A 15283-nucleotide genomic window follows, 5' to 3' on the forward strand; every position below is an offset into this window, starting at 1 on the left:
CCAAGGTAGAAGGGATTCAGGCATCGGATGGGACAGAGGCCGGGTGTCCCTGGGTCACTGTCCCTGAGAGCGCTGTACCGGAGCTAGGCGTGGGCCATGAGCGTGCTCGCCGGGCAGTGTTGGTGCCCGGTCTGTGGAGAGGTCCGTGGGCGTCCAGGCCCAGCCGCGGGGCCTCATGGCGGGGAGGATGCGGGAGCGGGGGAGGGGCGCGCCGGGGCTAGCGGGCGGCCGGACCCGCCTGCAGCACCCGCCGCGGCCAGCAGGGAGCGCCGCGAGACCGCCGAACCCGCGGCCGGGCCTGACGTCAGCGCCCCGCTTGCTCCGGCTCCCGCTCTGGACTCGGCGCCAGTCCCGCTCCGCGCCGCGCCGCTCCGCTCCAGCTAGGGCTCCGGCTCGCCTCTGGCTGGGCTCGGGCTCCGGCGGCGGCGTTCCCCGCGCCGGGCCCCGGGACGGGCGGCGGCGCTCCAACCATGGGCAGTGCCCAGGCGCTGGTGCTGGCGCTCACCTTCCAGCTCTGCGCGCCGGAGACCGAGACTCCGGCAGGTAAGCGCGCGGCGGCCGGACCGAGCCTGCCCCGCCGAGCCTCGGGGCCCGTGGCGTAGCTCGGAAGAAAGTGTGAGTGTTGAGTGACCGGGCGTTACGATCGTGCTCCCTGTGTGTGTCTGAGCCTAGGATGGGCGATTGTGTGCCCGGGATGTTGCGTGACTGCGAATGTTGTGTGTCCGTGAGTTCTGTGCGCAAGAAAAGGTGATGTGTGTCTGCGAGTATGTTGGGGTGAATGTTGTGTGCATCGAGGCATTGGGTGTGCGCTGAGTGTCTTGTAGGTCTGCCAGTGTGTAGTGTTTGTGTGGCCAAGTGGGTTGTGTGTGTGTATGTATCTGAGTTTGGTTGTATCGCGGGAGTTGTATCTGCTAGTGTGTTGCATTTGTATTTTGCATGCAGTGGCTGGGAGTGCTGTTTGTTTTGTGTCTGAGAATGGGTTGTGTGTTTGTGTTATGCCTGTGGCCGGGGGTGCTCTCTGGATCCCGCCTGAGTGTGGATCCGGGAACGCGTGTGTGGCGTGTGTGCTTTTGAGATCCGTGTACATGTGTGAAGGCGTGGGAACGGGTCCGGAACGTGTGTGTCCGTGCGCTGTGTACGTGTGGAGAGTGCCTGGGGTATATGGTGTGTGCCGCCGGGGGCCGCGTGGGTCCGAGTGAATGCCAAGTGTGCTGGGAATGCGTGTGTGGGAGCGAGTCTGGAGCGGATGTGAGTGTGAGCGAATGTGTTCGTGTGTGCTGGCTGCGCGTCCAGGAATGTTGCGAGTGTGGAGCGCGCCTGGGCCGCGGCTGCGAGTGTGCCCTGGGCCCGGGGCCGCCCGAGGGGGCGGTGGCAGGACGTGTGTGCGCGCGTGTGCGTGTGCGCGTGTGTGGCGCGCTGGGCCGGAACAAGTTGTCGCGGCGGCGCCCCCTGGGCAGCCCGGGTCGGGCAGGGCCCGAGGCTCAGTGGAGGACCGGGCCCCGCAGCCGCCGCCTCGGGCATGTCGGACTGTTTGTTGTTTCGCAAGTTCCGCGCGGCGCTGGCGGGCTGCTGATCCGAGGCGGCGCCTGGGCTGCGGGGCGCCCGGGCTAGCGGGGGCCAGGCGAGGGGCCGGCGGGCGGAGAGGGGAGGGCCAGGCCAGCGGGCGCTCCTGCGGTGGCCGGGCCGCGGCTGCGCCCCGGGCGGCCGGGCGGGGCTGTCCCCGGGCTGGGCTGCGACGTCGGGGCGCGGGCAGGGCCTGGCTCGCTGCCGGGGGACGGCGCCCCCTCCCTTGGCGCGCAGGACTCGAGGGGGACGCCCGGGCCTCCCGGGACACTCCCTTGGTGGAGCCCGCAACTTTGGGCGGCCTCCCGGCCGGCCGGGACCACCAGGTGTGTGCGTGAGTGAGTGTGAGCGTGTGGGTCCGCGCTTGTCTGCTGTGTGGTCGCGTTCTCCGGGTGTCTTTCGGAGTCTGGTGTCTTGTGGTGTGCGTGCGCGCGTGTGTTAGCGCAGCTGAATGTATGTATACGGAGCCTGTGTTTGTGTGTCCGTGTGCTCGTCGGAGTGTGGACGGTGTGTCGGGTGTGTGTGCGTGCGCGTGTCCCACATCCCACCCTGAGGCCTGGGATCCTAGACCACGGCCCCTTCCCGCGGAGTTTCGGGGCCCTGCTCCCGGTGACCTCCCCCACCCTCGCCACCCGCTGGGGTGCTCCGCGGGCTGCGGGTAGCCGGGAGACGCCCGGGGCGGGATCCGAGCCGAGACACGTGCCGGACCGGAGCCGCCTCCTCGCGGTTGCCAGCCGCAGACAACTGACCTCCCAGGGATCGCGTTCGCGGCCCTACTGCCGCCTCCGGTGTCTTGGGCCGGAACTCCAGTGGCTGACGCGTAGTGGCCAGCGCTTGGGCCTCGCCCTGCAGCTCTCCGGGGCCATAGGGCAAAGCTTTAGCTTTGACCTCCCCCGTGCCGGAAAGGAAGCCCAAGGCCACCTCCCTCCCCATCCATCCCAACTTCTCTCCCATGCTCTGCAGCAACTTTGCCTCCCCCTCCCACCGTGAGATCAAACCCGCGGGGTACTGTATGCGCCCCACCCCCACTCCTACCACCCTCGCTTTGGTTTCAAGAACACTCACAAGCCCCAAGCCCTGCCAACAGGAGGACTGTCAGGAACTGAAGTTTGGGAGTGAGGCCTAGAGCAGGTTACTCCCATTCTTGATGCCTCAGTTTCCTTCTCTGCCTCATAGCCATCATGATAATGGTGTATGGCACTTTTGGTAGATAGCAAGTACCTTGTAAAGTAAGGCTATGTCTGTGAGTGCCAGGGAACAAAAAATGGATTTGAGAGTTGTTATAAAGCCCCAGAGGCTGTGATTTAAAGCTGGGGCATCCGGGGTTCAAATTCTGCCTCTGCTACTTGCTGTCCATGTGACCTCTGGCAAATCACTTCATTTCTAAAGTTCCTGGCCCCCTTTGTTACTCTTAGAGATGAACTCAGAAGCTGAAGTAGAGTAGATGTGATATCCCCTTGTCTTCAGTCTGGACAGAGTCAGCCCAGATCCCTGAATGCCCGAGGAGCTTCCGGGTAGGGGCGGTGTGTCCTGCCTTCTCAACCTTGCATACCTGGTAGTTATTTATTCTGCTGTGTTCTTGCTATTTTGTCCTTTTTGTCGCAGGAGTTGTGGACGGCAGGAATGAGGGAGCGGCTGCCCAGTGGTTTCAGGTTAGGCAATAAAGGCTTGTCTGGGCATTCCTCCATTGTATCTGGGGCTGGGGGAGGGGACTTAGCAGGAAGCAGTGACAGTGGCCAAGGTGGGGACGCTGAGCTCCTGGACAGCCTGCTGCCCAGCTCTGGTGTCAGAAAAAACCCTAGGACAAGCATCATGCTTGATGGAGACAGGCCACCATCCTTCCATGATTTTCATCAGCTAAGCTGGGCGTGTGGGGTGGCCTTCCCATGCAGGCCTGGGTTAGCCAGAGTTGCAGGGGGTGCCTTATGCTCCTCTTTCCTCCCGCTGCCCCCTTTTCTCCTCCTAGTCGCCCTCCTGCATACTGGAACGTCCTGTCTGCCCTCTCAGAGACTCTTTAATGTGTCTCCTTCTGTCCATCCTCAGCTATCTTTCACCTGCAGGAAGGCTCCAGCCTCCTCCTTCCCTCCTTCCCTCATGGTGCCAGGGATCTTCGTAAAACACGTTTTAACTCAAAGGGTTTAAAACCCTTTGAAGGCTCCCCATTGCCTTCAGGGTGAAGTCCTTATCCCTTGGCCCTGCCCGCCTGTCCAGCTGCATCTTGTTTTGTGTCACTTCCCCTTGCATCCTATGATCTGGCCAGTCTGACCTTCTTCCCAAAGACTCAAATGCCCACAGCCTGCCGTCTCCTCTCTGGACCTTTGGGCAAGCTGTGCTTTCTCTGCAGAACTTTCTAACTCCAGCTCTTCGCTGGTGAACTCCTGCAACCTGATCGGCTCTCAGCTCTAATCATCATCCACTCCCTGAAGCCTTCCTTGGTGATGCCCTGTCCTAGCCTAGGAAGTGGGGGGTGGGGGTCAATAGGATTTTTACGTAGCATTGTAATTATTGTAATTACAGTTTATTAGTGCTGTCTCCCTTACCAGACCGAGAGCTGAGGACGGAGACTGGGTTTTTAGTTTACTTCTGAATCCTCAGTGCCAGGTACAAGGCCTGGCCCACCGGGTCTGAATAAATATGTATGGCCTGAAAGAATAAAGTTGCAGGGAGTCAAGTTCAGGGGTGGAGATGCCAGATGGGGGCGCACTGATTCCACTGAAGGTAGAGATTGAAGAACGAGGTTTCCCTCCAGGAATCTGGAAAATTCCTGGAGGGTGGGGGATGGTGTTATGTTGTGAAAAGGCCATGTTGAGAGTGTCAGCTGGGAGCTTTGAGTTGGGGAGGTTAAGTCCCTGGGAAGAGACTGAAGGGAATGGGCCTCCTGCCTGCCAGCCCCTCCCCTAGGCTCCAGCCCCACCCCTGGCAGCTGGCAGGGCCCTTCCAGCCCCCAGTCTCAGCCTTTTGTGAGGGGACCTGGCAGTTGGTGAGGCATTGAGTCTCAACGGTCTGTGTGAGTGGCTGGGGAGGAGGGAGGGAGCCCGCAGAGCCCTGTGTTAGGAGTGGGAGGGAAGCTTCCTGGAAGACCCTCCCTCAGTCCTCAGTCCTCAGTCCTCAGTCCTCAGTCCTCAGTCCTAGATCTTAGGGTGGGCAGGTGGTGTCACAGCCTCTGTTCTGTTCTGACCGCTTGTGCACTGGAGGGAAGGGAGAACTGGGTCCTGTGGTGGCCCTGGCAGATGGGGTTGGGGAGGCTGGCTGAGGTGTGTGCAGATGTGACTCAGCATCTGGGCAGTCAGAGTAGGTGGTGTGTAGGGATTGTAACTAGGTGCATGGACACATGTGACCTGTTAGGGTGTCTAGCCGTCTGGTTATTGTGGTGTGGCAGGATCTGAGTTTGGAGGAGGGAGGTAACCAACTGCTTTGACCCCTGTCGAACCTGGTGCTAAGGGTGTTTGGCTATTCAAGTATCACATTCCTGGAGTTGGGTGCAGAGCCATTTGGGTGGGTGGTGTCTTGGTATCTAGGTGTGGACATCCTACTACCCGCGTGTGGGAGGATCAGGGTGTGCAGACAGAGGCTATCCCAGCATCCCTGGGTCTGGAGGTGGGTGTATCCATGTGTCTGGGAGTCCTCAGGTTAGTGGGTATTTAAGTGGGGAGTGTCTCTGTGTTGTGTCCAGGTATGGGGCTGGCCAAGTGCCTGAGTGTCCAGTTATAGGGATCCGCAAGTGTCCGGGTATCTGAGGGTGGGGGGGTCTGTGTATGAAGCAACAGGTGCCCAGTCACTGAAGAATCAAGGTATTAGTGAGTCTGGGTGTGGGGTGCCGTGTATCTATTTTTTTTTCTTCTTTTTTCTTTTTGAGATGGAGTCTCACTCTGTCGCCCAGGCTGGAGTGCAGTGGCGTGATCTTGGCTCATTGCAACCTCTGTCTCATGGGTTCAAGTGATTCTCCTGCCTCAGCCTCTTGAGTAGCTAGGATTACAGGCGCACACCACCACGCCTGGCTAATTTTTGTATTTTTAGTAGAGACTGGGTTTCACCATGTTGGTCAGGCTGGTCTTGAATTTCTGACCTTGTGACCTGCCCGCCTTGGCCTTCCAAAGTGCTGGGATTACAGGCGTGAACCACCGCACACAGCCTTTTCTTCTTTTCTTTTTGAGATGGAGTCTCGCTTTGTCACCCAGGCTGGAGTGCAATGGCACGATCTTGGCTCACTGCAACCTTTGCCTCCTGGGTTCAAGCGATTCTCCTGCCTCAGCCTCCCGAGTAGCTGGGATTACAGGCACCTGTCACCATGCCCGGCTAAATTTTGTATTTTTACTAGAGATGGGGTTTCACCATGTTGTCCAGGCTGATCTCGAAATCGTGACCTCAGGTGATCCACCTGCTTCGGCCTCCCAAAGTGCTAGAATTACAGGTGTGAGCCACTGCGCCTGGCCTCTTGTGTCTATTTGTATGTTTAGTTGTGGAGGTGCCCTTGTGACCTGTGGTGGTGTCTGTGTATCCAGGATGTGTCCATGAGGGGTGTGGACGTGTTGGGTGGGAATATCCTGGTGGCTGTACCCAACTCAACCTCTGGTGGCCCCTTCCCTGGGACTTGCCTTCTGATCGCTCTTCAGACTCCAAAGCCACAAGCCTCAGAAGGGGCCCCAATAGTTCTGTTTTTCAACAGTCAGCCTACAGCTGCATTATCCAATAGAACTTTCTGTGGTGATGGAAATTGTCCTCTACCTGTATCCTCCAATACAGTGGCTCCTGAGTCATGTATGGCTATTACATTTAAATTGATTAAAACAAAAATTCAATCCCTCAGTTATACTAGTCAGATTTCAAGTCCTCAGGAGTCACATGTTGCTAGTGGCTCTCCTTGTACTGGTTAATGCAGGCAGAGGACATTTCCATCCTCTCAGAAAGTTCTGCAGACAGCGCTGGTCTAGAGGAGTGAGGCAGCGTGAGGCAGCCTGCAGCACCTTTAGTGAGGCCTGGGCATCTCTGGGAAGGGAATTGGTCTGGATGGACCATGATTCAGTGGCTGCTGATGAAGGTTTTGTTCAATCCAGGCCCCTTCTCTGTAGCCTTATTAGGTCTTGCCTGGACTATTGCAGTAGCCTGGTAGCCTTCTTGGCCTCTACTCTGCCTGCCATCACACTCTCAGTTTCTTTTTTTTTTTTGAGATGGAGTCTCACTCTGTCACCCAGGCTGGAGTGCAGTGGCATCATCTTGGCTCACTGCAACCTCCGCCTCCTGGGTTCAAGCAAGTCTCCAGCCTCAGCCTCCCAAGTAGCTGGGACTACAGGCACATGCCACCACGCCAGGCTAATTTTTTGTATTTTTAGTAGAGACAGGGTTTCACTGTGTTAGCCAGGATGGTCTCGATCTCCTGACCTTGTGACCTGTCTGCCTCAGCCTCCCAAAGTGCTGGGATTACAGGCGTGAGTCACCACGCCTGGCCCAGGCTTTCAGTTTCTAATGCTTCCACCACCCTGTGGCCAGAATAAGCTTCTAAGGAAGACATAGGATGCTGTCACTCCTTTGTCTCAAGCTGAAGGCTCCCCAGAACTCGGGACAAAACCCAAACGCTAGCATAGCAGATGAGGCCCTGCGTGACCAGCCGTTTCTTTCTGAAGCAGCTTCACATGGTGCTTTTCTTCCTTGACCCCACTCCTGCCTATCCGCTGTCTGCTCCAAATCACCAGGCAAATTGCTGATCCAGGAGCCTTCCATGCCGGTTCACACCTCTCTACCTTTGCACACACTGTGCCCTTCCCCACTTCTCACCTCGTGTTCAGCCTTCACATTTCAGCTCCATTGCCACTGATGCAGTGAAGCCTTCCCAGCCCTCTCCTGGTGCAGCTGGTCTCATTTTTCCCATACTGGATGTCTGACAATGTGCTGCGGTTTTCCGTCTCCTTTTTCCATGAGGCTGGGATCCCCTGGGGGCTGAGCTGTGTCTTTGTCATCTGTGGTCCCCAGGGCTTATACATGGCAGATGCACACTAAGTGACTGCATCTCGATGCCTCTGGGTGCACAGGGAAGACTTGGAGGGGTGAAGGCAGGAGCTGAGGTTCTGCAGCACAGCCTCCTCCTCTGGCTCTGGGTTGGGGGCTGCCATTGCCTGCAGAATGACTGTGGGAGGACCCCTGAGGGGGACAGCTCAGAAGATGCTGCTTCCAGATGATGCAGAAGGTCTTGGGCAGATTCCCAGGATGCAAACCACAGGACCTTGTGATGACTCAGAAGGGACAAGGAGAAAGGGGGCTTGGAGGGCTGCTGAGGTTTGGGAGTTTGAGGGCAGAAGCCGAGGAGAAAGATTGAGATGGGGCTGTTAGGAAGGGGCGGTGCTGAGGATATTTGACAGGGCAAGATAAAGCTGGGGCTGGGTGACAGCTGGGGCCTGGGGGACCACTGGGGGATAGAAGATAAGGTGGGAAAGATATACCTGGGGGGTGGGACAGCCGACAGTGAAGGGACAGGCAGTATTGGGGGAACAACTGAGGGTTGGGGGACAGGTGGATGATAGAACAGGGCGATGTGGGACAGCTGGGATAAGAGGTGACAACTGGGAGGTATCAGAAACCTAGTGGATAGGACAAGTGAGTCTCAGCTGAGAGTGGGAAATGCATTGCTCAGAATGTGTATGTATGTGTGTTTACATGAGTGTACATGTGGACTTGCAGCTGTGCATGTGCGGCTGTGCATGCGGCGTGTCAATATGTGTTTGTCTAGCGTGTGGTGGTTAAGAGCATAGGTCCAGGGCCCAGACCATCTGGGTTCTAATCCTGGGCCCAACACTTCTATCTGTGTGATACTTTGGCAAGTTACTGACCTTTCTGGGCACTTAGTGTTCTCATTTGTGGAATGGGGATAGTAATAGAACACACTGCATGCATTTGTCATGAGGATATGTTTTATGGTTATGATTATGTAGGTTAGAACAGGTCCTGCACATAGTAAGCACTGTGTAAGTGTTCACTATTATGATGTATGTATGTGCATGCGTGCAGGCATCCTGTGTGCCCAGAAAAGTTTGTTCTTGTTTCTGGTGCAGTCCAGGCCTGTGAGGAAGTAATAGAGGTGGGGATGGGGGTGGTGGTTGGGGAGTGACTAGCCAGGTTGATTGATTCTGGCTCTTCTCTGACATCCTAACCTCTTGTTGGTCCTACTTCCTGCCCACCCTGTCCCAGGGCCTAATCCCATAGGTCTTTCTTTCTATTTCTCCTCTGTCGTACCCTGGGCTGGGGGCCAGGGGCTGTACTTTAATTGTCCGAAACCTTTACCAGCAGAATTTGAATTCATTGTTTTCCTGCTAGCATGCTGGGGCTCTGCTTAGTTATAATACCTGGACAATGTGCTCGATTCTAGACGGCCTACCCTGTGGTTGGCAGTGGCTTCATCCTTTACCCTTGGAGAGTTACTGGGGTGGAAGATGTTGGAGGGAGGAGGACAAACCAGATGAGATTTTGGCCCCCAACTTGTGGGGTGAGCCAGCATGGCCGGGCAGAGCTGTAGGTAGAGGGTTTCCAGAGCTGTAGGTAGATCTGAGCTCCCCTCTCCGCATCGCGACCCTCCCACCAACACTCTTGCGGTGTGCCAGGCTCTGGACTGCTCTGTATATGTGCTATCTGGGGTTCCTGGGTCCAGCCTCCTCGCACTGCCCTGTGTCTCAGCCCTCTACTTCGCTGGGATTGCTGCATTGCATCGAGGGTGTGGGTTCTCCTGAGTTTCTGCATGCTCTGCCTCTGCATTGTCCCATTGGACTGTGCCTCCGTGCTGCCGTGGTCCTGCCGTGTGTGTGTCTTTCCTGCTCTCTTGCATACTGTGTCACTCTGCTGGATGTCAGTGTTGCGTTGGGAAGGTGGATTCTTCTGACTTTCTGGGTGGAGCCCCTCATACTGCACCACTGTCTGAGATCAACACGTGGTTTTCTGTGGCCACACTGCATGTTTGTATCATAAAGCGTTTATATTCTGCACCTCAGTACCTCACTGGTGCTTGGGCATGTGGACTCTTTTGGGGTTTGGGCATCGCTCCTCTCATTGCAGCACTGTACTGTGCCAACAGATGGCATGCTACAACAACATTGCATCTTGGCATCACACGGCATCTCTGTATTGCACTGCTCTATTGCATGGACGTCATTATTGCATCAGGACTGTGAACTTTTCCTGAGTTTCTGGGCACGGCCCCTCTGCATTCCACGGTTGCATTGTACCAACAGTGCACTTTGCCCCACATAGCACTTCTGTGCATGTGCATTGCTTTGCTGCACTGGATATGTGCTTCATGGCCCAACCCTTGCACTGCACCACTGCTGCTGAAACACTGCCCCTGTGGTGTCCCGGCCTTTCACTGTCCTACCACCAAGGTATCTGTAGGCTGGTGTCCTTTTCCAGGTTTTTGTTGTCAGCCCTAGGTGAACAACATCTTTGCATTGAGTGTCCTCACTGCCCCACGTTGCACATGACTCAGGGAGTCTATACTTGTAGTACAGCGTAGGACTGCTTTCTTGGGCTTCAGGACTGGCTTGGGTTTGCACAGGCAGCACCACTGCACAGTATCTGACATTGCATTTGTGCACTGCACAGGATTACTGCCCAGGGCCTCTACCCTGCAATGAACCTGTTCACTGTTGGGTTGTGTGCACTCTACCAGATTGTAGGACCCAGAGCCCTTGCGTTGAATCCATTGGTTCCACACAGCAACCTTTTTTTTTTTTTTTTTTAAGATGGAGTCTCACTCTGTTGCTCAGGCCGGAGTGCAATGGAGCAATCTGGGCTCACTGCCACCTCCACCCCCTGGGTTCAAGTGATTCTCCTGCCTCCACCTCCCGAGTAGCTGGGATTACAGGCATGCGCCACCACACCCAGCTAATTTTTGTATTTTTACTAGAGACGAAGTTTCACCATGTCAGCCAGGCTGGTCTCAAACTTCTGATCTCAAGTGATCCACCTGCCTTGGCCTCTTCAAAGTGCTGGGATTACAGGCGTGAGCTATTGTGCCCAGCTTCACACACTATCTTTTTTTTTTTTTTTTTTTTTTTTTGAGACGGAGTCTCGCTCTGTCGCCCAGGCTGGAGTGCAGTGACCGGATCTTGGCTCACTGCAAGCTCCGCCTCCCGGGTTTACGCCATTCTCCTGCCTCAGCCTCCCCAGTAGCTGGGACTACAGGCGCCCGCCACCTCGCCCGGCTAGTTTTTTTTTTTGTATTTTTTAGTAGAGACGGGGTTTCACTGGGTTAGCCAGGATGGTCTCGATCTCCTGACCTCGTGATCCGCCCGTCTCGGCCTCCCAAAGTGCTGGGATTACAGGCTTGAGCCACCGCGCCCGGCCTCTTCACACACTGTCTTAATTGTACTCCATTTTGTGCCACTTCCTACCCCTGCCTCGAGTCTGCACCTACTCTGTTCCTTGGGACTGTATTTATTGGGCTTATATTCTAGGCTGAGTTGCTGCACCCAGCAGTTTCTTCTGCACTCACTGCCTCTTTCCCATCCCTGTATCTCTCTGTTGTTCTGTGTGCCTGTGCTGCATGTCTATGCGGGGCACACACCTTTCCCTTGAGAATGCATGAAGCTTGAACTAGTAAGGCTTAAACTTACCATGCTGGCATTCCTCCATACACCTATCGTGTAGCACTGAGTGCCAGCCCAGTGTACCACTAAATGCACTGCAGTGGCACAGTGTGCCTTGTGCAGCTCTGGGTCATACCCATGATGGATGTGGCACCTCCGTGCTGCATCATGGCCCTGGCCAGTTCTGCCATGCCGTACCAGATGTCTGTAATGAGGCCTGTGCACACTGTATGCTCTGCTCCCTTCATTGTATAACTGTATTCTGTCTCTACACCGCGAAGTTGCTGCACTGCACCCTCAACACCCTGCACTGTGGCACTGCAGAGGCCTCTCTCCATGGACCTTTATCAAGTACAGATCATCACACTGCTCGGGTTTGTGCACAGCCCCATGCCCTTCTACTCTGCAGTCTGTCTTCATATGACGCAGGGTGTCTGCAGGACAGGTCTGTGAACTCTTTGCCCGCTGTACCACTGCACAACATAGTCCTCCATTCGGCCCTTTTCCTCTGTCTGTCTGGCATCCATCCCTGGCCTGTGCCTTCCCCTCATACTGCCAGTGTGGCAGCTCTACTGCTAACTCTGGGATTTGCAGCACATATTGATCAGGGAGATGGGGAGTGGGCCTGGCATAAGATCCCCTGCTGTACTTGGTTTCCTTCCATTCTCAGTGGAGATGGCAAGATGTTGGCATTGTCAGGCTGTGTGTTGGCTCTGTGGGTGGTGCTAGCTTAACTTTCCCTGCGGCCCAGCCCTGAGCGATCTTTCTGGTTGCAGCTATGGTGACTCCTGGGTGATGAGAAAATGGGCATACTGCTCCCAGCCCTGACTACAGTTAATGACCCGTCAGTTCGTCAGGGCTCTTCCCGCAGCTCTGGGAGCCTCAGCCTAGGTCTAGATGCGTTGACTGGGGCAAGGAGAGTAGCAAGGTGGGCTGGGCCAGGCCTCTGGCTGGAGTCATGGTTCTAGAGCTGAGTGTGGTTGGTGAAGGTCAGACTAGCTGGGATCACGGGGTCAATAAGTCCAGGCACTGTTGGCTGTACACAGGGCTTGGGATGGGGTTCAAACGCATGAGAGATGGTCCTTGACCTCAGGCAGGGAGGAGGTAGGGATTAGACAGGCCTGAGATGAAGATGTAGTTGGGGTGGAGAACGCAGGATGGGGCTGGGTTAGGCAAGAAAGTCAGGGGTGAGGCCAGTGTTGGTGCCAGGCTTGGGTTGGGCTGCTGAGAATAAGGGTACAACCTTGGATGATGAAATAGTCCACTGTTGTTGTTGGGGTTGTATTTGAGTTCCCCCACCCACAACTGGGTGTGTACCTGGGCTCAGGTGAAATCCCAGCCCCTAATTTTGCAATCTGTTGGGAGAAGTTTTGCTTCTCCCGGGACCACTCTTGGGAATTGGATGTTCTGTGGACAAACCAAAGGGCACAAAAGTCTCGTGTTTGCCAGGGATCTTCAGAAAATACTGGTTGCAGCTGCAACTGCATTGGGCATGGAGTGCTGTTTCCTGTCTGGTGGGAGGAAAGTCTGGTGTGCAGTGCTTGTGGTGTTCACACTCACACATCCACAGGTATGCACAAATCCCATCTACCTTACTGCACATACCCACATCCCCCTTAGGTGCAAGCTTACCACTAAATGTGCCCTTGTACCTTTGCTTGTAAATGCACGTCTGTACAACCGCGGCTTCAAAGCGCCTGCCCGGGACACCTCCCCTTTCTGACACCCATGCTCACCCTCATGCACCTCTGCCCCCAGATGACTCTTGCTCACGTGCACACTCACGCAACTGCAATCTGTCATCCGACCTTAGCGGTCCCCATTCTCATTTTACAGGTGAGGAGGTAAGGATTCAGAGAGGGCAAGTCACCTGCCCAAGGTCACAGAGGGACTTAGAGGCTCAGCAGGAGTAAGATCCAGGTCTCCCGCCTGCCATTTGAATACTTGAAACTCAGTATCAGGCTGTCCTGTCATCTCACAGCCACTAGTGCATGTGTACACACACATACACACACGCACACCTGCACATGCACACCTGCATGTGGAAACATGCGTGTGGAGATGTAGAGCCCCTCCCACCAGAGAGACCCCTCCCACACTCTTCCAGAGGCAGCTCTGGCCCTTACATCACCCCATCCTGAGCCCAGCCGGATGTGGCTAAACCATCCCCCTGCCTTCCCAAATTGTGGCTGACGGTTGCTCAGGCAACCGCCTGCCAGATTGGGGAGATTAGCTGAGGAATGTAGCTGGGCCAGTTTGAGCTGAGGCTGGGGGAGCCCTTGGGGGTCTTGGGTTGATTCAATTCACCCTCTCAGGGAGGCCTCCTTAGATATGGGGTGCCCAGGGACAGGCTTTCTCCCTGTTCCCAGTCTAGCTGAGACCGCATCCCCAGGCTTGGCCCAGGCTGCAGAAAGGGAGTGTGTGTGAACACTGAGTGCGGGGCTCTGGGCATATGTGTGTTGTGTGCTCTGCACCTCTCTGAGTGTGATTGGAGGGTGTGCTGTTTGCATCCTGGAAGGGGACTCGAGGCCCCTGTCCTCACCAGTTTCTGACATCTGACTCTAGACCCCTTGGTGGCTTGTTCCCAAGCTACCTCTGGATCCTGCTGTGCTCTCTGGAGACACCACCTGCCCTACTCATGGCTTATAGGATATATCGTTTATCTCATCTGAATCCAGGCACTTTCCTACTCAGACACCTTCTGTGGCTCCTCAATGCAAAATGAGGCCCAGCTCCTCACCCTGGTGTTTAGGGTCCTCCATGAATTGGCCTCAGCCTCCCCTCCCTCCAGTCATAGCTCTCATGGCTTTAGCCAACTTGGGCTCCTCTCTGTGCCCTGGACAAACTGTGTTTATTCACTGCCTTGCTTTGCTCCCCCGGGCCCTTTGCCATAAATGCCTTCCACCCATCTCTACCTATCCTTCCTGGCTCTGCTTAGATGCCGCCTCTTCCAGGAGGCCTTCCCCCTCGACCTCGCTCCCTCCCTGGACCCCCTCTTGTGGCCTTGAACCTTCTCTTATTCCCTCATTCCCTCTTCCTCACCCTCAGTGGGACTAGGAGGTCCCTGAGGGCAGGGCGGAGTCTTCATCATCCTTGTACCTCTAATAGTGCCAGCCTGGGACCTGCTTTGTACTGGCAGGGAAGAAATCCCCCGTGAATGAAGCTGAATTAACACTTCCGGCCAGCAGAAGAGCAGGCCTTGTTTTGTTTTGTTTGTGCCCAGTCTCCTGGAATAAAAATAGAGGGTTTAAGTCTGAGCTTCTGCACATCGTAGCTGTGTGGTCTTGAGTAAGCAGCTGTATCTCTCTGAGTCTGTTTTAATCTGTAAATTAGGAATAATAATAGTGCCTAATAAACTAACAATAAGACAAAAATAATACTACCTACCTTCTGAGTTGCTAAGAGGATTCACCGGCACAGGTGGTCATGGTGGTAATTCACAGCCCCCTCGTAGAGGTATTGATGTGTATATGTGCATGTCTGTGCCCATGTTTGTGTCAGTGGAGTCCGGAAGGATTCCTTGCTACCATTCTTGCTCTGAACTCAAACTCAGATTTAGTGGCCTCCAGTAGGAGTTGGGTCTCTAGCAGAACTGGGACTTGGCTTTGGGGCTCTTGGCTCCTAGCTGACTGTTCCCATCTCAGGGGACGAGGGGAAGGGGTAAGGTTGGGGTGCTTCTTGGGGAGCCTGGCTCCAGAGATGTTACCCACTATGGGCTGGAGCTAGAACTGGGCCTGGCCCAGAGACACAGGTCTAGAGATGGACATGAGTCAGGGAGAGAGAGTCAGTCCAGTTAAGGAATTACCCTGAGGCCGGGCGCAGTGGCTCATGCCTGTAATCCCAGCACTTTGGGAGGCCAAGGTGGGGACATCGCTTGAGGCCACGAGTTTGAGAGCAGCCTGGCCAGCATGGTGACACCCCGTCTCTACTAAAAATACAAAAATTAGCTGGGTACGGTGGCGCATGCCTAAAATTCCAGCTACTTTGGAGGCTGAGGCATGAGAATAGCTTGAACCTGGGAGCTGGAGGTTGCAGTGAGCTGAGATCACGCTATTGCACTCTAGCCTGGGTGACAGAATGGGACTCTATCTCAAAAAAAAAAAAGGAATCACTCTGGATGGGGTCAATCAGTCAGCCCATCTAGAGTGACTCCT

The 15283-nt window shown here is 55.4% G+C and overlaps 1 protein-coding gene across 1 annotated transcript in view; it reads left to right on the plus strand.

The window, feature by feature from the left end:
- The first annotated feature begins 362 nt into the window (after positions 1-362).
- PTPRU (protein tyrosine phosphatase receptor type U) overlaps positions 363-15283 on the plus strand; it is a 90205-nt gene continuing 75284 nt past the window's right edge. The window contains 1 exon segment of the mRNA XM_030913499.1: positions 363-543. Within this exon segment, the coding sequence (XP_030769359.1) occupies positions 471-543 (73 nt within the window). The 5' untranslated portion in view covers positions 363-470.

The sequence above is a fragment of the Rhinopithecus roxellana genome, chromosome 12 (assembly GCF_007565055.1).
Source record: "Rhinopithecus roxellana isolate Shanxi Qingling chromosome 12, ASM756505v1, whole genome shotgun sequence".
Taxonomy (NCBI): domain Eukaryota; kingdom Metazoa; phylum Chordata; class Mammalia; order Primates; family Cercopithecidae; genus Rhinopithecus; species Rhinopithecus roxellana.